Source organism: Rosa chinensis, chromosome 4 (assembly GCF_002994745.2).
Source record: "Rosa chinensis cultivar Old Blush chromosome 4, RchiOBHm-V2, whole genome shotgun sequence".
Lineage (NCBI taxonomy): Eukaryota > Viridiplantae > Streptophyta > Magnoliopsida > Rosales > Rosaceae > Rosa > Rosa chinensis.
The window spans coordinates 14,640,539-14,661,060 of record NC_037091.1 but is presented as its reverse complement, the minus strand read 5'-3'; the positions used below and the strand labels follow the sequence as shown (position 1 = coordinate 14,661,060).

The 20,522-nt window shown below is 36.0% G+C and overlaps 1 protein-coding gene across 2 annotated transcripts; it reads left to right on the top strand.

Annotated features, from left to right (window-relative positions):
* Window positions 1-828: 828 nt before the first annotated feature.
* LOC112198007 (disease resistance protein At4g27190) lies at window positions 829-17,207 on the top strand. Of its 2 annotated transcripts, XR_005809083.1 has the most exons (11): window positions 829-913; window positions 3,571-5,963; window positions 6,674-6,976; window positions 7,124-7,600; window positions 9,273-10,020; window positions 10,190-10,259; window positions 10,621-10,741; window positions 15,257-15,363; window positions 15,520-15,651; window positions 16,246-16,464; window positions 16,586-17,207. XR_005809083.1 is itself a non-coding variant. In XM_024338997.2 (7 exons), exons 2-6 carry the CDS (start codon window positions 3,573-3,575, stop codon window positions 10,237-10,239), a joined length of 3,969 nt encoding a protein of 1,322 aa, XP_024194765.1. In that variant the 5' UTR covers window positions 829-913; window positions 3,571-3,572; the 3' UTR covers window positions 10,240-10,259; window positions 10,684-10,819. The 2 variants fall into 2 exon arrangements, 1 of the variants encoding a protein (XP_024194765.1); XM_024338997.2 differs by lacking the exons at window positions 15,257-15,363; window positions 15,520-15,651; window positions 16,246-16,464; window positions 16,586-17,207 and having other exon boundaries at window positions 10,684-10,819.
* The last annotated feature ends 3,315 nt before the right edge of the window (window positions 17,208-20,522 follow it).

The window sequence follows — 20,522 nt, the reverse complement described above, 5'->3', positions numbered from 1 at the left end:
CCACTAGCAGGGGCAAAGCCAGAATTTTTTTTCAGGTAAGGCAAGACAATGGCAGGAGGGGAAGAGGGGAAAATTAGAGGGAAGCTATAGGTTCTGGAGGCAATTATGAAGATTTTGCCCTGGTTTTGCCACGTTTTTGCCCAATTTCTGCCATTTTCACATACCTGCCTACACCAAATCAGTGTAAACTAAAAAACCCAATTTAGGCAAGTGCCTAATCTGGGCTCCATGTGAATCCGCCCCGAAAAAAGGTATTGCATTTACATTATTTCTACTAATTCATGGTTTTATTGTCTTTTTCAAAATGTTTTATGAAAAAAATTAGGTGGCGTTCGGTAAGGTTTTCAAGTCATCTTTTTCATTTTATAAAATGAAAATGGCTTGAAAATGCGTTCGTTGGTCTGTTTTCAAAAATGCAGAAAATAATTTTTGAAAATAATTTTTTATTTTACTCGTAAAACAGGAAAACGACAAATAGACGTTTTCACCTTTTCATTCTCATATTTTAGAAAACATGGAGATATATTTTCCAAAACAAAGAAAAAAAGAATGTGCTCTCTTCTTCCATATTCTCATGTCTCTATCTTCTTCTTAGGTCTTTCTCTCATCTCTAGTCGCAATCTTCTCTCGTTTTTGAAAATTGTTTTCGGAATAAGTTACTGGACACATTTTCTGATCTCAAAAATCCAATCTTGTTTTCTCGTTTTTATTTTCAAAATCGGTTTTTGAAAAATCATTTTTAAAAACGTTACCGGACAAGCCCTTAGTATCTTCATCCTTTTGTTTTACCTCTGTTCTTGTGTTTTTTTTTTTTCTCACAGATATAGATTTGGTTCATACTCTATCTTGTTTTAAGCAGAGAATTTGAAGGAGGAACATACCTTTATTCATACGTCATTACCAAACAACTAAGGTATGTCCTTTAATTTTCTTCTTCAATTTCATTTGCTCTCGGTTTTTTTTCTTTCACTTTTGGAGCAATAACTGTTATACTATAGGTTTTAACTATTCTCAATATTAAGAATATGTTTGGTGAGTTACTTACTTGGAATAGATAATGAATCCACGTCGACGAACTTGATAGAACTCTTACAGATCAATCTTCCGGATGCAATCACACAATGAAACACTGAATCTGTATTGCCTGTTGTGATTGATAGAGGAGGGCTTGAGTCCCTTATATAGGCATACAAGAATCAAGAATCTCCCATAAATTAAGATTCCTAATTTTAAAATGGCCATGCATAGAGCTTTCCTAAACCATTTATGAAATAGGTTTGCATTTTATATTGACTATGATTCCTAGTCAATCTCAGGATACTTGAATAGAACTTACTGTACTTTCTTGGTTACTTTTTCAAGTGGAGTATGACAAGTTGTTGAACGAAGCTTAAGCAATACTAAATCCACAATAAGTCTTACATTCTCCCACGGACTGTATATTATTTAAGTCAACAAGAATGTCATATAATCGGATATATTAACCCTGAAGTGTGCTCTTGAGATAGTAAGAATTTCAGGACCTAAATCATAGCCGAGTCAAATCAAAATTTGCATAATTCAGACTATGGAAAAATGAGCATTAAGCAATACCAGCACTCCATAATCGCATGCAGCAACTTTGAACCACACAAGAGGCAATTTTTAGAACATGAAAACATAAAGTAAGACATACATGACCTGCACTCAATGATCAAAACTGTATGCAGAATGTATTATAGCTTATCTAAATGCTAAAAGCTCAACTGAAGAGAATATTCATATGCAAATAATGAAATCAAATCTGCATTTAAGCCGCACATATTTGAACTATAACATAAAATAAACTAATACATGCTGAATTCTCAATAGCGCACGTAAGATTGCATAAGAATTAATGAAGAATTTCTGAATAATATTGCTTTTATAATGTCATTACTAACTGAAGTTATAAGAAGCTAATGAAGGAAAACAAGTTAAATAAAAACAACTTAGACTTAAAACTTCCACCAGTCTATCCCTCTAAACGTACTACTCAAGACTCCCATATTTTTCACATGTTCTTGATAAACTGATAATTGTTTGGTGGGAGGATCAGCTAACTGCTCTAAGGTACCAATCTGTATAACTGCTATCTCATCATTCCTGACACTTTCTCTTACAACAAGGTTCTTCAAATTAATGTTTTTGGAAGCTGAGGATCTCTTACTGTTCTTTACAAAGAAAATAGTTGCTTCTTTGCCACAGAAAATCCTATCAGGCCTCTCAATGGAATCTATAATCTGAATTTCCTTAATAAAATTCCTTACAAGTTTGTTCATGAACAGAAATGCATTCGGCCTGCATTGTAGATGTGGCTGTCAAACTTTGTTTGACACTTTCCCAGGACACTACACTAGCAGCTAATATAGAAAGAAAACATGAAGTGGATTTGAGATCATCTGGGCATAAACACCAGCCGCAATCAAAACCTATATAAAAAACACAGAGATGACCACAATCTTGAACTTCCAAGTCTTTATGCTCCAATAAAACAGAGAATTTTAGCAAACTACATCAATACATGATAATTAAATCCAGTAGCTGATCAAGTTAAAAATAAAAATAAAAATAAAAAAGACAATTTTTACAAGTAATGATTTGTGATCAACTACATCATACACTCGTTCAGAATTCACACATTTTGATTTCCAAATTCAAATAGAGACTTGGTGAACCATATATTGAACATATTCTCAACTTATAGTAACAGAGCAAAGAAACCATATCCAATCCCACCAAGACTATTCAAATGCAGAGTTTATGGCCTATCTAGATGGTTTTAGGGTTAATATGTCAACTGGGTTTCTTCCAATTGAAATGTAGATATCTAACATTGAGTAAGAAACAAAAACTGAGGCTTTAGAAGATCGAAACCTAAACACTCAGCTTCTTGTTTACTCTGACATGTATGAAACCCAAATCACAAAACACCGGCAAACAATAAAGAACACCCCTCAAATGGAAAGAATGCAAGCCAGCAGAAGTTGATGCAGAAGTTGCAGTCTTGCAGAAGCAATTGAAGAATTATCAAGGATAATATCACATAACCGGATCGCCCAACCCAAAAACTAAAAGATAATGCCCATGGTGTCGAAGAAACCTGGAAATCAGCGATGGAACCAGAAGAAATGGCAAGATATGGATGTCATCGTAACTTTTCATTCTGCCTCCATTTTCTGGGTATCATAATTTCCAAATTAAAGAATCTTTCAAGGAAAATAATTTATATACCGACCAATTGTATTCTAAGTCATTTATAAATATCCCTCTTTGATTTTATTTGCTCTGTTTCTCTCTCTCGTTTTTTTTTTTTTTTTGCCCTTTTCGTTCTACACAAAAGGTTCAGAGGATTTGACATTACTTTATAAACGAAAAAAATCTCAAATCCTCTGATTCCCTCAAAAAAAAAAAAACATCTCAAATCCTCTGAACCTTTAGTAAGTCATACCCAGATTTGATGACCTTTGTTTCTTTCGTCCTTTCTTTGAGTTGAATATCAAGTTTTGTTGCAACCCTGATCTTATTTGATTCGTTTGTATTCACTAACAGACATGTGGTTTCTTGCTGCAATTACTGGAGTTGTTGGAAAGATTGCTGAGTTCACAGTTCCACCAGTTATACGCCAAGTGGGTTATGTAATCCACTACAACAAGAACCTCAAAAAACTAGAGAGTCGAGTAGATGACTTGGGTGAGGCCAGAGAAAGAATGAAGCATGCTGTTGAAACAGAGAAAAGAAAAGGTAGAGAAATTGAAGCAGGTGTCCAGAACTGGCTGACTAAAGTGGATGAGATGATTGAAAAAGCAAACAATTTCTTGAAAGATGGACAGCATGCAGAGACTAGATGTCTCCATGGCTTTTGTCCTAATCTAAAGCATCGCCATCATCGCAGCAGGAAATCAACAAAATTGGTTAAAGAAGTTGCTGAGCTCTGTGGGAAAAAGGATTTTGGCGATATTGCATACGATGTCGAACCAGAGGAGGTGTGCAGCACACCTGCTAAAGATTACCAGGTCTTTGATTCAACGACTTCGGTTGCGAAGGAAATCATGAATGAACTGAGACAATCTGATACCGACATAATTGGGGTGTACGGTATTGGGGGTGTGGGGAAGACAACGCTTGCTACAGAAGTTTATCGGCAAGCCACAGAAGATAAAACTTTATTTGATGATGTTGTTATAGTACAAGATGTGAAAAACATTCCAGATTTGCATGGAATTCAAAAAAGAATTGCTGAAAAGTTGGGAATGGACTTTCTCGGAGATGAGACTACAGACAAAAGAGCTAGTCGTCTTTTTAGTAGGATAAAAAAGAATAAAGTTCTGGTAATTTTGGATGACATACATGCAAAAATAGATTTGGAGATTGTGGGAGTTCCACGTGTGTCGAATTGTAAAGTATTGTTGACATCTAGAACTAGAGAAGTATTATCGGGTGAGATGCATACACAAAAGGAGTTTCAACTTGACCTTTTAGATGCAAAAGAAAACTGGAGTTTATTTGAGAAGATGGCAGGTGATGTTGTTCAAAATCCTGCCATACGAGAAGTAGCAATAGAAGTAGCCCAAAAGTGCGGAGGCTTGCCGCTTTTAGTGGTAACAGTTGCAAGGGCCCTGAAGGATAGAAGTGCATTATATGCTTGGAAAGATGCCGTGCGACGCCTAAAAATATTTGATAAAGAAGGATTCACGGAAAAATCATACTTGGCTCTGGAGTGGAGTTACGAGCAATTGGATGATAAGGAACTTAAGCCATTGTGCTTGCTATCTGGAATTATGAGGGATTACTCTATGAATCTTCTTGACTTGCTGAAATACAGTATGGGCTTAGGTTTGATTAAAAACGTGGATACGATGGAAGAAGCACAGAATGCACTACATTCACTGGTTGAAAAACTTAAAGATTCTTGTCTATTGCTAGAAGACAGTGATAATAATAAATATTTTAGAATGCATGATCTTGTTCATGAAGTTGTAAACCAGATTGCCTTGAGAGAGCAACATGTCTTCAAAGTTACTATTGGAGATGAGTTCAAAGAATGGCCAGCTAAGGACTTTTGTAAAAAGAGCACTATGATCATTCTTGATAACTACAGTATTCCCCATCTTCCTGAAGGTTTGGAATACCCAGAACTGGAAATGATTACCTTTTGTAGTAGCGATTTTGATCACTGCTTGGAAATTCCCAGAAACTTTTTTGAAGGGATGAAGAAACTCAAAGTGTTGGACTTCACTAATTTGAGTATCCCAACGCTACCTCCATCTCTCCAATTCCTAAAAAGTCTTCGGACATTGTGTTTGGATGCCTGCACCTTGGGAGACCTAGCTTTAGTTGGAGAGCTAAGAAACTTAGAAATGCTTAGCTTTTTAAAATCCAAGTTTAGAAAGTTGCCCGAAGAAATAGGGCAATTGACACGTCTGCGATTGTTGGATTTGAATGGTTGCTCTCAACTCGAAGTGATTTCACCTAATGTTATATCAAACTTGAAAAGGTTAGAAAACTTGAGAATGGGTGATAGCTTCAACCGATGGGAGGGTGAAGAAGTCATCAGTAGTGAAAGAAGAAATGCACACCTTGAAGAGCTAAAGCACTTGCCTCAGCTAACTGCTTTACAAATACATATCTCAGATGCTAACATCGTTCCAGCAGATTTGTTTACCACTAGTGAGTTAAAGAGATTCCAAATATGTATTGGTTCTGCGTGGAAATGGGATAATGTGGATGAAGCCCTCAATGTACTAAAGCTCCGACTCACCGCTAGCAATGAATTGGACCAAGGTCTAAGAATGTTGCTAAAAAGAACTGAAGACTTGTACTTGGAGGGGACGGAGGCTGTTAATAATAGTATTGTCTATCAAATAGGTGTCGAAGGTTTTCAGAAATTGAAGCATCTCCATCTCCAAACGACTGCCGAGTTTACGTATATCATAAATGGGAAGGTGCGCTCCTTCATTTGTTCAAATTTGTCATCATATTATAATTAATTTTGTTACTTTGTAATAGAATTATAGACGTCCTACATGTATTAAGGTCATTATTTTTGTGCATAGAGAATAATTTCGAGGGAGATGCAAGAGCTACTTGATTTTCATTTTGTGAACTTCTAATCTCCTTTATTATCAAGCACAAACCACGGTATTACAATTGTCGTGTTATTTTGCTGTTGTTAGAATTAGTGATTGTTGGGACCGGTGGGCAAGTGGATTAGAGTAGGACTTTGGGACTTATATGTTATTAGGAGAAGGCTGAACTTCTAATCATATTGCTTCTTACTTGATTACTTGCTTGATTGCTTAGTTACATGCTAACTCTAGATAAATTCTAGATTACTCTGGGTAAATTAACGTAGTTCTAGACAAACTTTCATCATTGTTCCAGGATGATGTAGAGACTTGCCAATGTGCATTATCATTTTAAAAACAACTTACAGTACAAAAATATTGTTTCGAAGATGCCTACTCTACAATATATGAAAAAGAAATCAGATATTTTAGAATCTCGAAAATATCGATTAGTCATTCTTAACATAGTCAATTAATTGCACCTTTTTTTTTTTAGTATTTAATTACTTTTATTGTCATTTTTCCTAATGATCTAGCAATAGCAAATGTGATTTCCTAAACATGATCTACTTGGGCCATATGTACAGGTTAGGTATCCCAACTTGACATGGTTGGGGGTGAATGAACTCAATGGTTTAACATTCTTGTTATCATCTTCAATGGCTAGAAGCCTTGCACAACTCAAACGCCTTCATGTATCAGGATGTCAAATAATGGAAGAGATAGTATCAATAGAAGAATCTGATGAAGAAATTGTAGACAACTTCTTTTGCCAGCTACAAATTCTGGAGCTAAAAGACCTTCCAAATCTCACTAAATTCTGCTCAAGAAACCATATTGAACTTTCAAATCCATCCTCTGGGATACAACACTTTCTTTTTGACAATAAGGTGACTAATACATGTAGTTTCCTATTTCTTTTTGGCTAATACCTTGACATATTTTCTTTCACATTTTATTTCCAATATTCTCGATCAATTAGTTACATATTGTTTCTTCACTGGTCCATGGTTAAGATGAATATAATGTATATGCAGGTAGAGTTTCCAAACTTGAAGAAGTTATCCATTGATGGTCTAGCAAACTTGACGACAATATGGAACAATCAATTTTCTCTAGAGAGTTCAAAAAATCTAGAGATAATTGAAATTGTTTCATGTGACAGTTTGAAAAGTATTTTTCCAGTTTTGGTGGCTAGAAATCTCCAGCAGTTAAAAAGGCTGACAGTGAAGAGTTGTGGAGCTCAGGAAATTGTTGCAAAGGAAGAGTCACTACAAACAACACCTAAGTTTGTGTTTCCAAAAGTAACAGAAGTGATTTTTAGTGATATGTCACAACTCAAGAATTTCTACCCAGGAATGCATGTGTCCGGCTGGCCGTCTCTTAATAAGTTGAGGGTGGTAGAATGTGCTAAAGTCAATGTATTTGCCGAGGAAATCTCAAGTTTTCAAGAACATAATGAGCCGGAACGTCTTAGTGTTCTTATCTCGCAGTCTCTCTTTTTAATTGATAAGGTAAGAGTATGTACTTTTTTTTTTTTTTGATCGGAAAATAACTTCATTCAATTAAGAATACTTCAAATTACAACACCCATCAGGGTATACATCACACTAACACTCAGACTAACATCACACTAACACTCAGACTAACATCACATATCCTTACTCCGACAAAGAGAAAAGGACGCGTCAATGGATCCAACAACCACAATCGAATTGAGCCTCTGCTCGCGCCAATCGGACCAAAATAAGTAGCACTAACTAGGATAGGTACTAACCAATAGAACCCTATTGGGCGGGCTATCCCAGAATCACCCTTTCTCCGGTAAGAGTATGTACTTAATTTACACCTTCTTTTTATTAAAAGTATTAATTTAAAATATATTATGACATATACCCTGATACATCTAGGACTTTTGTCTCAGCATCTAAAATGTTCTAAGATTTATTGGCATTGTGATTGAAATTTCACTAAAAAGAGAGGTTCAAGGAAGAAAAACTTGTTTATGCAATCACACGATAAAAAAAAATGAAAAGGAGCACAAAACTAGTCTTTTTGCATCAAAACTTAAAAATACACATATTCACAAGGTCGGGCCATTTTTGTTCCATTTGGAGTTTTTTTTTTTTTTTTTTTGTCTTTTTGATGATGGAAAGAAGTTACAAAACAAAATCACATAAAACACCCCCTCCTATTTTGGAGGTGGTTCATCATATCTATACTATTATTAAGAGAAGAGAGTTTGTCAGCCAAAACAGAAATTTTTTACCAAAATATCCCTCAAATATTAAAAAACATTTAAACTGAAATATTTGAAAAACACAAAATGGTAAATTCACAAAAAAAAACAAAAACAAAAAAATTTAACAAAAAAAATCAAAAATCAAAAACAAAGTATGTGCAGCAATTTTCTCCACATTATGTGGAATAACTTCCCACATAATTATCCACACTCATAGGGTGTGTTTGGAGTCTAGTTTGTTTTGATCAAAGAGGCAGTATATATAAACTAAAGGTTGCGGCTATTGACACCCTACTAATTACTTTGTTCACCGTACATTCTCTTCTCACCCTACATATATCTTTTTAATTTCAAGCTTACTTAGTTCATCCATTACAGTACCCAAAATACCATTTTCCAAAGTAAGGTTTAACTTGAATTATTTTATATTTGGCTTCCTTAGCGTCTCGAATTATATTTTTGTTAGCATAACATGAGAACGATTGAAGATGACAAATGCTAAGAAGCCGTAACACTTTCTTTAAAGATGAATGAAGACATTAAAAATGAAGTTTAAGTATGTGTTTTATAGGTTGTAATTCATAAAAACAAATATAATTTTTAATAAGATATTATCTTTTATTGTAATTTTATATTAGGATATTTTAGTCTTTCAATATAGGGTGAAGAAAGTAGTTAGTAGGGTGGAAATAGCCACACCCATAACTAAATTCTAACTGTAATAAATAATAAATAAATAAATAAATAAAAAGAGGAAATGTTGATTTATCTTTAGTAAGCATATTTTGTAATGTATAACAATGCGCACACACATCTATAGTCACTCTCACCCCCTGAAAATAAGAATCTTAAGAAAGGCTCTTTTAAGTAGTAAAAAGTGAATCAGCACATCAAATTAACAACTGCGTAATTATAATCAAGTTCCGTGATCTTGTCTATTTTAGGATTCATTTCCCAACTTGGAATGGTTGTTCGTGAGAGCAATGGAGCCACTCCCAGCAGCAGCAGCGCAATTGTTTAGCAAACTAAAGCATCTTGAGGTTTGTTGTCCGGAGTCCAAGTCAGTTGTTTTCCTTCACAAATCACTCGACTCAGAAGGAAACAGCAATAGTAGTGCAGTTGGGATTGGGACCCAGCAGCTCCCACATTTAAAAGAGTTGTGGCTTCTTCGAATGGAGAAGCTGACGAATCTAGGCCAAGATGATGAAGAGGATAACTTACAATCAGCCCCCCGCATCCCAAATTTTCCCAACTTGGAAATTCTATACGTGAATGGTTGCGACAGCTTAAGGAATCTTAGATCATCAGCAATATCCTTCAACACTCTAACAACTCTGCAAGTAAGTGTTTGCAAGGGGCTGAAATACTTGATAACTTACTCCATGGCCAAAAGTTTAACGCAGCTCACAGAATTGGAAGTTGTGGAGTGTAAGAGACTGGTATATATAGTGGCAAGCAATGAAGATGACGATTCATTAGGAAATTATGAGATTACATTCAGGCGGCTGAAACATATGAAACTATCAAGTCTACCAAGAATGCAAGGCTTTTGCTCCAGAAATTGCATTGCTAAATTCCCGTCCTTGAAAACTTCAAGCATGAGCAACCGCCTCAAATTGAAGATTTTCGAAGCTCATAACCAAACGCTACAGCTAACGGACGAAGAGGCAGACACAGATGTCGATTACTTCGGTAAGTCTTGATTCACCGTTCATGGTTTATGTTTTGTATTCTCCCAATATGTACTCTCTGGTGCCCAAAATCATGGAATTTCCAAGCTATCTGTATGTCTTTCTATCTATACAGTTAGAAATCCTCATATTGAAATGCTGATTTGCGACAATCTTTGAAATATTTCCAGAGGCAAGTCTGATTGCTGAGGATAAAAGGAATTCGGCAAGTACTGATTGATATCTTAACCAGATTTCACTGTAAGTAAACCTTCTTGTGCCATGCGTACCACGTGTTTGGGAAAATGCTTGTGTGAGAATTTTGCTGCATTTCAATTCTTATGCTTCTATTGAACTTCATGTGTATAAGTGTTCACTCTCTTTTTACTTAGCAATAAAGGAAAAAACAAGAACAACATAGAAAAAAAAATGATTCATATTGGACCTCTCCTCATTATTGCTGAACCTTTAGTCATGCTGGTGCTTTGTTCCTATCGAGAGCTTTGCAGCTTATTTTTATTTTTTTCTCTCAGCTTAATATGTGTTACTGTAATTGCTTATTTGGGATCATCATTTTTTAGTTCTGTTTTCCTATTATGTCTTTTTTCTTAATTGGCCCCAGGCTTTGTTGACTATGAATAAGGCTTTTAGGAGTAAGAAATAAGAATAAAGGTTGATTTGACAGTGAAGCTCCAAAACTCCAGAAATCATTACCGTGTCTGAGAGGCTTCTCATCATTTCTGGTGAGTTTACCGAAGCCATGCAAATGGCGCCATTTTTGACCTAATACAGTTGAGTCTGGGGCTTTTACTGCTTTAGTCAATTGCCATTGATTTCAGTTCATACTTCTAAAGCTATGGAATTGTTTAATTTCGTTTCAGCCCGAGTGTTTTTGCTAATGTCTTGGTGTATGATTGAGTCCGACGCAGGTAAAATTCCACAAGAATTCATCAAATTTTGCATTTTGCACAGTTATTAAGTGCCTTATTTTGATGTTGGAGTTGCTTGGTCCATTTTGGTGTTGATTTGTATGATAAAATTTTGAGCCTGAATGATTGAGTTTAAATTTGATATGGTTTGCTTAACTTTTATTTTCGTAAAATTTGACTTGGGACAATATGATTGAGTGAGCTTTTACCTGTAATATGTGCTGAATTTTGGATTGCAATGAACAACCGAAAAATAGGAAATAGAAATGAAACTACCAACTTTTGAAGTATAGGTAATAGCTATTAACATATTGGAAGGTGAAATTTTGAGAAGCATTAGCTTTGGATGTAGAGTGGAGAGTGGATAGAATTGAGTACGTGGTTAAGATGGATAACATACTTAAAATGTTTGCAAGAAATGGATTTTGTTGTATGAATATTGAGCTATTTTTTCATTCCAGGACTTGGACTGGCTTATATGCTCATTGGTATTTAAAAGAGATACCTAGCTGAAGCATTGTTAGAAGCAATTGGGTTTTAAGCCGTTGAACAGTGAACACCAACCTTAGCTTCTCAAGTTTGTACCTGCTCTTTATTTGCATTGACTCATTGAGAAAGTTTTGTATTATTTGTTGGGTACTTGTGTTTTAATCTGAGGAAGAGGAGGACGAATATGGGTAATTCTTTTTCATTTCATGTTTTATTTGAGTTTCTTCTGATTGATTAAAGCCTCAGATGAACAATTGTTTTGATTGAGCAGTTTCTGGGTTGCTTCTGATTGTGTCTTTACCTACTGATTCCTAAAATCTGGTTTTTACTTGAATTTGTTGTTTTTTGGGTTTATTTGAGGTAGATCTGAATTGGGGTTTTCCATATATAGTTCATACTGGTCTTGGATTTTGCATTTGGCAGACATGTGTTGTTTTATATATGATAAGCTCTGGTAGTGAGTGTAAATTAAAGCATGTTCCTTTTGATGTTATATAATGAATTTGAGATCTGAAATTGGAAACTAAGGCTTAGTTTGGGATTGCTGTGCTGTGAGAGGAAGCACTTCTGAACTTGCTGTGAGAAGAAGCAGCTGAGGTGTTTGGTAAACTGTTTTTAAAAGTGCTGTGAGAACGAAAAGCAATTTGTAGGTGTTTGGTAAGTTGTCAGGCAAAAGTGCTTTGGCTGGGTATAATTACCAAAATGGGCATACATGCTAAGATATGCTACTAAAATACATAATTTTGTTTTTTGATTATGTAACTATACCAAATAAAAAAATTTCTCATGTATTATTCTTGTACCCTTGGTTGGACCAAACAAAAGATTTACTTTAAACTCTTCAATATGCATATTATGTTTTAGTATTACACAAAATAAGTCCAAAATATTTGGATTAATTTTCCGACCATAGTTCAATGGGAATCATTACACAAAATAAATTAAAGTCACTTCAAATTTGCAACTAAATGCTAAGTAGATGCATTCATTAGACTTTGTGCAATTGCATTTCTTAACACCTCCATTTCTTGTCTTCCCGGACCATCTCCATCATGTTCATTATCCTCCATCTCTTCACTAGTCTCTTCACTTGAGTAATTTCCACTTTTATCAAAATCAATAGTATTTCACCTTGAAGTCCTTAAGAGTTGAGAGTTTCAAAATGAGCTTCTTTATAATAATCTTGTGATAGCACGCGTGGATAAAAGAGGTATAAGGCTTCCGGTTGAGTGCATGAAGAAAATCAGGGAATTGTGTCATCCCATTTCGCACTTGGTATTTAATCGACTCATTATTCTGCATTCAATCCATAAGGCATAAAAAAAAAAATGATACCGAAGGTCCTCACTCAGATGTAAAGTGGCTACACATGTTTAATGTGATGAAAATGGAATCCAAAGAGCAGAATATTGGACTGATGAAGGTATACCCATATATGAAGTGAGCAGAAGTTCAGGCAGACCAATATCTTTCTATATAATAGCTATGAACGTTGTATATGGAATAATACTGAAGACCATTTGATCTTGAACTTTGAATGGTTTTCAACTAAGAGAATTGGGAAGATGTTCAGTGTGTCAGGTTTCCCTTGAAACTCAAAAAATACAACTACCATATGTTGGTAATGGATATAATTCGCCCATTAAACTTGGCTGACTGGACATGGCATCACATCCACATATAATCACACAATCATCAGCTACCATCAAACATATACACATGCACAAAGACATTGCTTAACAAGAAACATTTGATGATTCATATCCCCATTATCAACATTCAGTAGTTTAGCTGAAGAACCAAGTCATTCTAAAAAAAAAAAAATGAAGACACTGAAAACCTACTACTTGCGGAGCGATCCTGTGGCAAGATTTCTGAGGAATAATGCAGCACCTGCAATGGTACCTGCAACCATTGCATCCACCAGAATTTTGTCCTTGTTGTTTTTGTTCACTGCAGACATCACAGCCCTTGTCATTGCACCCGCAATCAAGGTATTCTTCTGCAATATTGAGGAAACAAAAGACTTGCTGATTGATCATTAACATGGACATCAGAAAGTAAAGACTTGACTAATTGAATTCGCATGCCATCAGAAAGAACTCTATAATAGTTTCAACCTCACATCTCAGTGATCAAATCTAGTCTTGGGATGAATTAGGAGTTGAAATAGGTATGCATATAGGATTGAAGCAAAAGGAAATAGAAGACTCATAATACTTCGGTCCTTTCACTAGTAGTAATACATATGGTCTCCCAAGTGTAATTTCAGTATCTACACATGCAATCCTAAAATGAACAATTACAGAAATTATGACTAGTTGAGGATCCATGGTACATAGGTAGAATCTTTAAAAAAATAACTGGAGATTCGGGAAGCAATCTCCTAAATTATGAATTCATAATTAGCATGTACAAACTGATATGAGCATTATGACCAATTGAGGTATTTGAGAAGCATAGGAGCTTCAAGCTGTACAGTAAAAACTATATCTTTAGTGTTAAATGGTTCATATATAGTACAAAGAACATTCTACTGTAGACATACCTGAATTTTGAAACTTTCACTAGTATTTATGCACCTTCTACATTGCAGCTTGATGGCTAACGTTTATATGGCAGCAAGTTGGCAAATCTGCAGAAGGGCATAACAAAAGCAAATGTTATGGTTTGCAAATCTGCAGAAGGGCATAACAAAAGCAACTTGAGTGTTTTTGCTAATGTCTTGGTGTATGATTGAGTCCGATGCAGGTAAAATTCCACAAGAATTCATCAAATTTGCATTTTGCACAGTTATTAAGTGCCTTATTTTGATATTGGAGTTGCTTGGTCCATTTTGGTGTTGATTTGTATGATAAAATTTTGAGCCTGAATGATTGAGTTTAAATTTGATATGGTTTGCTTATCTTTTATTTTCGTAAAATTTGACTTGGGACAATATGATTGAGTGAGCTTTTACCTGTAATATGTGCTGAATTTTGGATTGCAATGAACAACCGAAAAATAGGAAATAGAAATGAAACTACCAACTTTTGAAGTATAGGTAATAGCTATTAACATATTGGAAGGTGAAATTTTGAGAAGCATTAGTTTTGGATGTAGAGTGGAGAGTGGATAGAATTGAGTACGTGGTTAAGATGGATAACATACTAAAAATGTTTGCAAGAAATGGATTTTGTTGTATGAATATTGAGCTATTTTTTCATTCCAGGACTTGGGCTGGCTTATATGCTCATTGGTATTTAAAAGAGATACCTAGCTGAAGCATTGTTAGAAGCAATTGAGTTTTAAGCCGTTGAACAGTGATCACCAACCTTAGCTTCTCAAGTTTGTACCTGCTCTTTATTTGCATTGACTCATTGAGAAAGTTTTGTATTATATGTTGGGTACTTGTGTTTTAATCTGAGGAAGAGGAGGACGAATATGGGTAATTCTTTTTCATTTCGTGTTTTATTTGAGTTTCTTCTGATTGATTAAAGCCTCAGATGAACAATTGTTTTGATTGAGCAGTTTCTGGGTTGCTTCTGATTGTGTCTTTACCTACTGATTCCTAAAATCTGGTTTTTACTTGAATTTGTTGTTTTTTGGGTTTATTTGAGGTAGATCTGAACAGGGGTTTTCCATAGTTCATACTGGTCTTGGATTTTGCATTTGGCAGACATGTGTTGTTTTATATATGATAAGCTCTGGTAGTGAGTGTAAATTAAAGCATGTTCCTTTTGATGTTATATATTGAATTTGAGATCTGAAATTGGAAACTAAAGCTTTCATAATTTTCATCAAGCATAGTGGATTTTGCTTCCAAATTGTGTTGATCATGAACTGATAGAATTGGTGCAGCTTTTAAATAGTGAAGCTCATCCAAGTTATCAAGATGAGGTGGACATCGAGTTTTTGGGGACTGCATTTTGAACGCCTATACTATACAGACCAATGTTTACATCAGAGTAAGTGGAGATGGAAAATTTATTTGGACTTGGGAGAGAGATGAAGTTACTTTTGTGGTTTGATCCTATCATTATGTGATATTAAGGAGATTATGTAAGTTTATTTATTTATTTATTATCTTGTGATCTTAGTTTAAGCTCCATTTGTTAATTCAGAATATTAAAGTGATCAATTTATCAAGGACCGAACACAATTTGCCAAGAGCCCTGCAAATCATGAAGTTCCGATTTTCCTGCTCAAAGTCTTATCTCCTCCAGTAGGAATCATTGATGATAGTAACTTAACTGGTAAGTATAAACTTTGCTTTTTGATCATATTTGGATGCTTGTCATCTTTTAGATAGCTTTCCTATATCCTTTTTTTTTCCTTACGGCTGATTCTTCCTTTAGACTCAGAATCACCAACCTGGTTTCATTGTAATTATGACTTGTGAGATTATGGAAAAACGAATTCTACTGTTGCCATAGATACTTTTTTCCTTTTTGCTTTCTTGAAACTATGATGTATGGCTTGGTCAATGTCACTTAACATAGAAATAATTTAGCGGAATACTATAACAAACCCTCAAATTGATAAATTCATAGGGTACGTGAAAAAGCATAAATCTCTTTCAAACAAATCCTTTCAGTTGAATGATTCAAACCTGTTTCTGCACCTTTGCCCTTTTTAGATTTAGCATTCACAACATGTTGTCTAATGTCCTTTATGTTATGTGATTAATGAAAATTTTGGTGGTGTTCTGAGATTTACTAAATTCGTTGTTCCTTAGATGACATGTGGAGCCAAAATATTGTTCGCTTACATGACTTATATGGTATGGAATCGGATCTGGTATGAGACAGTATCAGAGGGAAGCTTAAATGGAATTGATGCTTCTGCAGTTTAGTCGGAGCTAAAATCAAATAGACAAATTGTGGATGAAAGTCTGTTCAAAGATAGCAAGATGGATGTGACCAAGGTACAGATAGATGGTTTAATGCAGAAGTAGGAATGGACTGTACATGAGGTGTCTGTAGCAAAATCAGCTTCAGATATCATTATGAAATGATATCGGAGGTTATGGATGGATCTGATGAAAAGATCTCAGTTGAGGATGAAAGGTAAGTTAAATTGGAGTTTATTTGTTATTGTGTCCAAGATCCTTATGCTTGCTCTTTTTAACTTCAGTTTGTATCCTTTCTATTGAACTTCTTTGAATGTCATTGTGGTTGCTGCCTACAGAACCTCATTGTGAAGGAGCACAAGATTTGGTAGTTGTGAAAGATTCTAATTATGTTACTACTGTTCAATATGTGTTGCCACATACAGTAAACAAAGCCCCAAGTGTTGTGAAAACTGTTGAGCCCATTTCATTGACTCTGAGTTCAATTCCCACTAAGAGACCGGCAAGCAAGAGTTTTGATGTGAATGTGGCTGCCACTGTGATAGAGCCTAAAGAAGCTTCAAGGTTGAGGCATTGGGTGATTACGATGGGAAATTATATTTTGAATCAGGTTCCAGCGCGGAAGATGATTATGAGAATGAGGGCACTGAAGATGAGGTAGTGGCTGAAGCTTCATATGAGCTTTAGGATAACATAAATGCTATCATGGAGGCAAGTGAAGAAGAAGATCCTGAGGATGAGATCTCTGAAGATGAGTCGGTTGATGAAGCTTCATCTGAGCTTCAGGATAACATGAATGATATCAGGAAACAAATGAAGAGGAAGGCTGTTGCCTCTGAGAGTGAGACAGTATAGTGTTTATGTAGCCTACTTAGAATTTACATTTTTGAAATGTGTCAATATGCACTGACATATCTTTTGGATCGATTGAACTAATTCTAATTTTCTTTTATTAAATGACTCAAGATTGTTCAAGGAAATTAAGAAGTGATTGAAAGTATTTACAATGAACTTTTTCTTAGAGATTGCCCCATGGCTCAACGTATCTGGAATAAGATTATGTGCTCTGACTCAATTGCTAGGACTTGGAACCTAGATTGGAATGGTTGGTTGCATGCTAACACTCATTGCAAACTTCGTTGTTATGGTGGTCTGATGTGGGTAAATATTTTTATTTTCACATGTTGGTTTATTTGGAAATGGAGATGAAAGAGAATTTTTAATATTGAGTTTCGGTGTCCTTTTGATCCTGTTTCTGCTATTTTGGATACTGTGATTGAATGGGGTCGTGCTCACACCTATGACACTCATGTTACTGAAAAAATTGCTGTGACTGTTAAATGGACTAAGCCTCCTCCTGGATGGGTGAAATTGAATGTTGATGGTGCTAGAACTCAGAATGTATGTAACGTCCCGTTTATTAATTTACCCGTTTACTAGTCATTTGGACGGTAAACGACAACTACTTTCACTTTTACCGTCGTTTCGATACTTTTAGTGGCCCTAAATTGCTGACTTTTTGTTCGGATCAAAATTTGAAAAAGTTTCCTTCATGAAAGTTGTAGAGGACGTTAAATCGAGCGCGTGCATATGTGGTACGTACAAATCGGAGTTCGTATGCGAAAGTTATAAGCGAAAGATTAAAGTTACTGTTCATGGTTATTGTTTACGGTAACTTTCTATAAATAGCTGAGTTACTGTAGTAGATTTCCAGTTTCGGAAATCTACCGAATTTTCTCTCTCTTCTTCCCCGACTTTCCTTTCCCTTCTGCTCGTTTTCTTCCACAGGCGAATTCTTCGGTTTCCGGCCACCCCACGACGGAATCCGGGCACCGGCAGGCTCGCCTCCTCCTCCTTGTCATGCCTGGGGTGGTGTTTTGCTGTGGCTCGGCCAGAGGAGCTCGGAATTGAGCCGTGAAGTTTATTGTAGCCGAACGGAGGTTTCGTCGATTTCTGGCGATTCTTGCCGTTTCCGGCCACCAAACCACTGTCGAAGGCGCGGTTTTTGCCAAGGATCGTTTTGCCCCTAGCCTTGAGCCACGATTTGCAGTGTAGAAGGAGAATTAAGGAGAACCCGATTCTAGGGTTCTTGGGTTTTCTGGGCTTGTGTTCAACGGCCAAATTGGAGCTCTTCGAGGTAAAATTGGAAAATGTTGTGAACATGAAAAATGTTGGGTCTGATGAGTAGGTGGCGATGCCGAAATTTGGTGACCATTGGAGGTGGTGGCCACTGGCGCGTGAGCCCCACGCGCTGCTACTGTGGGTGGCGCGTGGAGGTGTGTAGGGCAGTGTTTTAATCCCCGTTTTTAGCCCATTAAATCCTATAAATTGTGTAGAGCTTGTATGTGAAGTTTGGTAATTTTTGGAGAAACTTGGAATTAATTATGAATTTTTGAAGTTTAGGGTTTCGATTATCGAATTACGAGAATCCGACCGTCGGATATCTCTCGGTTCTGCGTTGGAACCTTTAAATTAACGAATTGGTATTAGTGGTATAATTTGGGCTGAATCCAAGAAGAATGGGAGATGTAATTATGAGGAATTGATTTTAGGAATCGTATTAAATTGTTGAATAATTATTCACGGAATATAATTGTGTACAGGATGACATGTCGAGCTATTGCTCGATGACGGAACTCGAATGCGTGATCGTAGTGGACTTTTGTTTTGAAATAATGATGCACGCATTTATTTCTTAAAGTAATGCTCTAGTTAATTATCATATTACATTTCGAGCATATGATTTATTTTCGGAGATTGATTTCGCTTTATCCCATATAATTGTTTTCGATAATGATTTGTTTCCAAAGTTGGTTATGACTTATAATGTTATTTGACGAATTATTTATTTCCGAGGTGATTTTCGGAATTATACTTTTTAGTTATATTTCTATTCATCGATTGGAGATTTTTAAAGGATTTTCGAAATGGGATTTCGATGGAGATAGTTTTCATATTTATTTATCGACTTTCGGTTTGGGCATTGGGAATGCCTTGATGATGATCTTGGAATTGGTTTTTGTTTTTGGATTCCTTTTGCCATACTTTGGGTGATTATTTATCATGCTAGCATTGATATGTCCGCCTTTGTGGCGAGGTGATGGGATCACCGAATCCCGTCCTCCTTTGTGGCGCTGGTTACTGTCTTTGTGACAGTAATGCTAAAGCCCAGTATCCTAATCGCTACACTTAGTGGCGTGTGGGTATATAACGGGAGTATATGGGAGTACTTTAGCCTGGGAGGCTATCACCTGAGCCTGGGAGGCTCATTCGTATGGCTATCTTCTTCCCCTACTTTTATATTACTTCTGGGCTAGCAGGGTCTAGTCCGATGATACGATACTCAGCAGGTTTGAATTACAGTTTGCAGTTTCCTGGTTTAAATAAATACGTTTTATAAACGTTGCATGCATCGAAGTTTTATAATTTTAAAAAGTGAGAAAAGTATTTAAGTTTGCTTCATTTAAATCATCTTAATTATTTATTTTTGTCAACTCACACTAACGTGTTTTTCAATACTTTTCCCCTGGGCCCTTTGGTTTCAAATGCCCAGTTTGCAGGCGAAATTAGTTGAGGTCGGGCGTACATGGAGTTGAGGTATAGTCAACAGCATGACTTCCGTGGTTTTCTTTGAATTAGGTTTTCCTTGTTTACCATTTTTATTAGAATTGCTCTAATTACCTGTGGGATTAATGTTATTAAGTTGAGATTTGTGTAATGTGAATTGGAAGATGTTGTGATTTGGGGAGCAGGGTGGCTCCAGGAGAATAAGGATGAGTAATTTAGAAGTGTAAATTTCCTTTTTCCAGGTTTTGGGTAGTCCATTTTAGGGGAAGTTCTGCCAAATTTTTGGAAGAATTTCTTCTAAGGTGGACCTCGCATGGCCACTTCGGATTTCAGGGTGAAATCCGGGGGCGGGTCCTGTCAATGTAAGTTGGGGGGTTATTAGAGATTGTGATGGTAATTGGATTTCTGGTTTCTCTGCTAGGGAGTGGTTCTGTTCTTGAGGCAGAACCTTGGGGTCTCCTGCTGGGTTTAAAGCTCACCTGCTCCCTTAAGTGTGCTTTTGTTCTCATTGAATCTGATTCTGAAATCTTAATCAAGGGGTGGATGATCTTCATCCTTTGCATAGTGTGATAAGTAGGTGCAAGTTTCTGCAGAAGAAGCTCTCTACGTGTGAGGTCTCACATGTGTTTAGAGAGATCAATATGGTGGCTGATATTCTCTCTAAGTCCAGATTAGGGTCTGAGTTTGGAGTGCAGTACTTTCAGCAAC

Excerpts from the sequence above, each read along its gene's own strand:
- LOC112198007 (XM_024338997.2), top strand. The coding sequence starts at position 3,573 with ATGTGGTTTCTTGCTGCAATTACTGGAGTTGTTGGAAAGATTGCTGAG. Across the intron at positions 7,601-9,272 it reads CTCTCTTTTTAATTGATAAG|GATTCATTTCCCAACTTGGA; the intron begins GTAAGAGTATGT and ends TGTCTATTTTAG. Across the intron at positions 10,021-10,189 it reads CACAGATGTCGATTACTTCG|AGGCAAGTCTGATTGCTGAG; the intron begins GTAAGTCTTGAT and ends AAATATTTCCAG.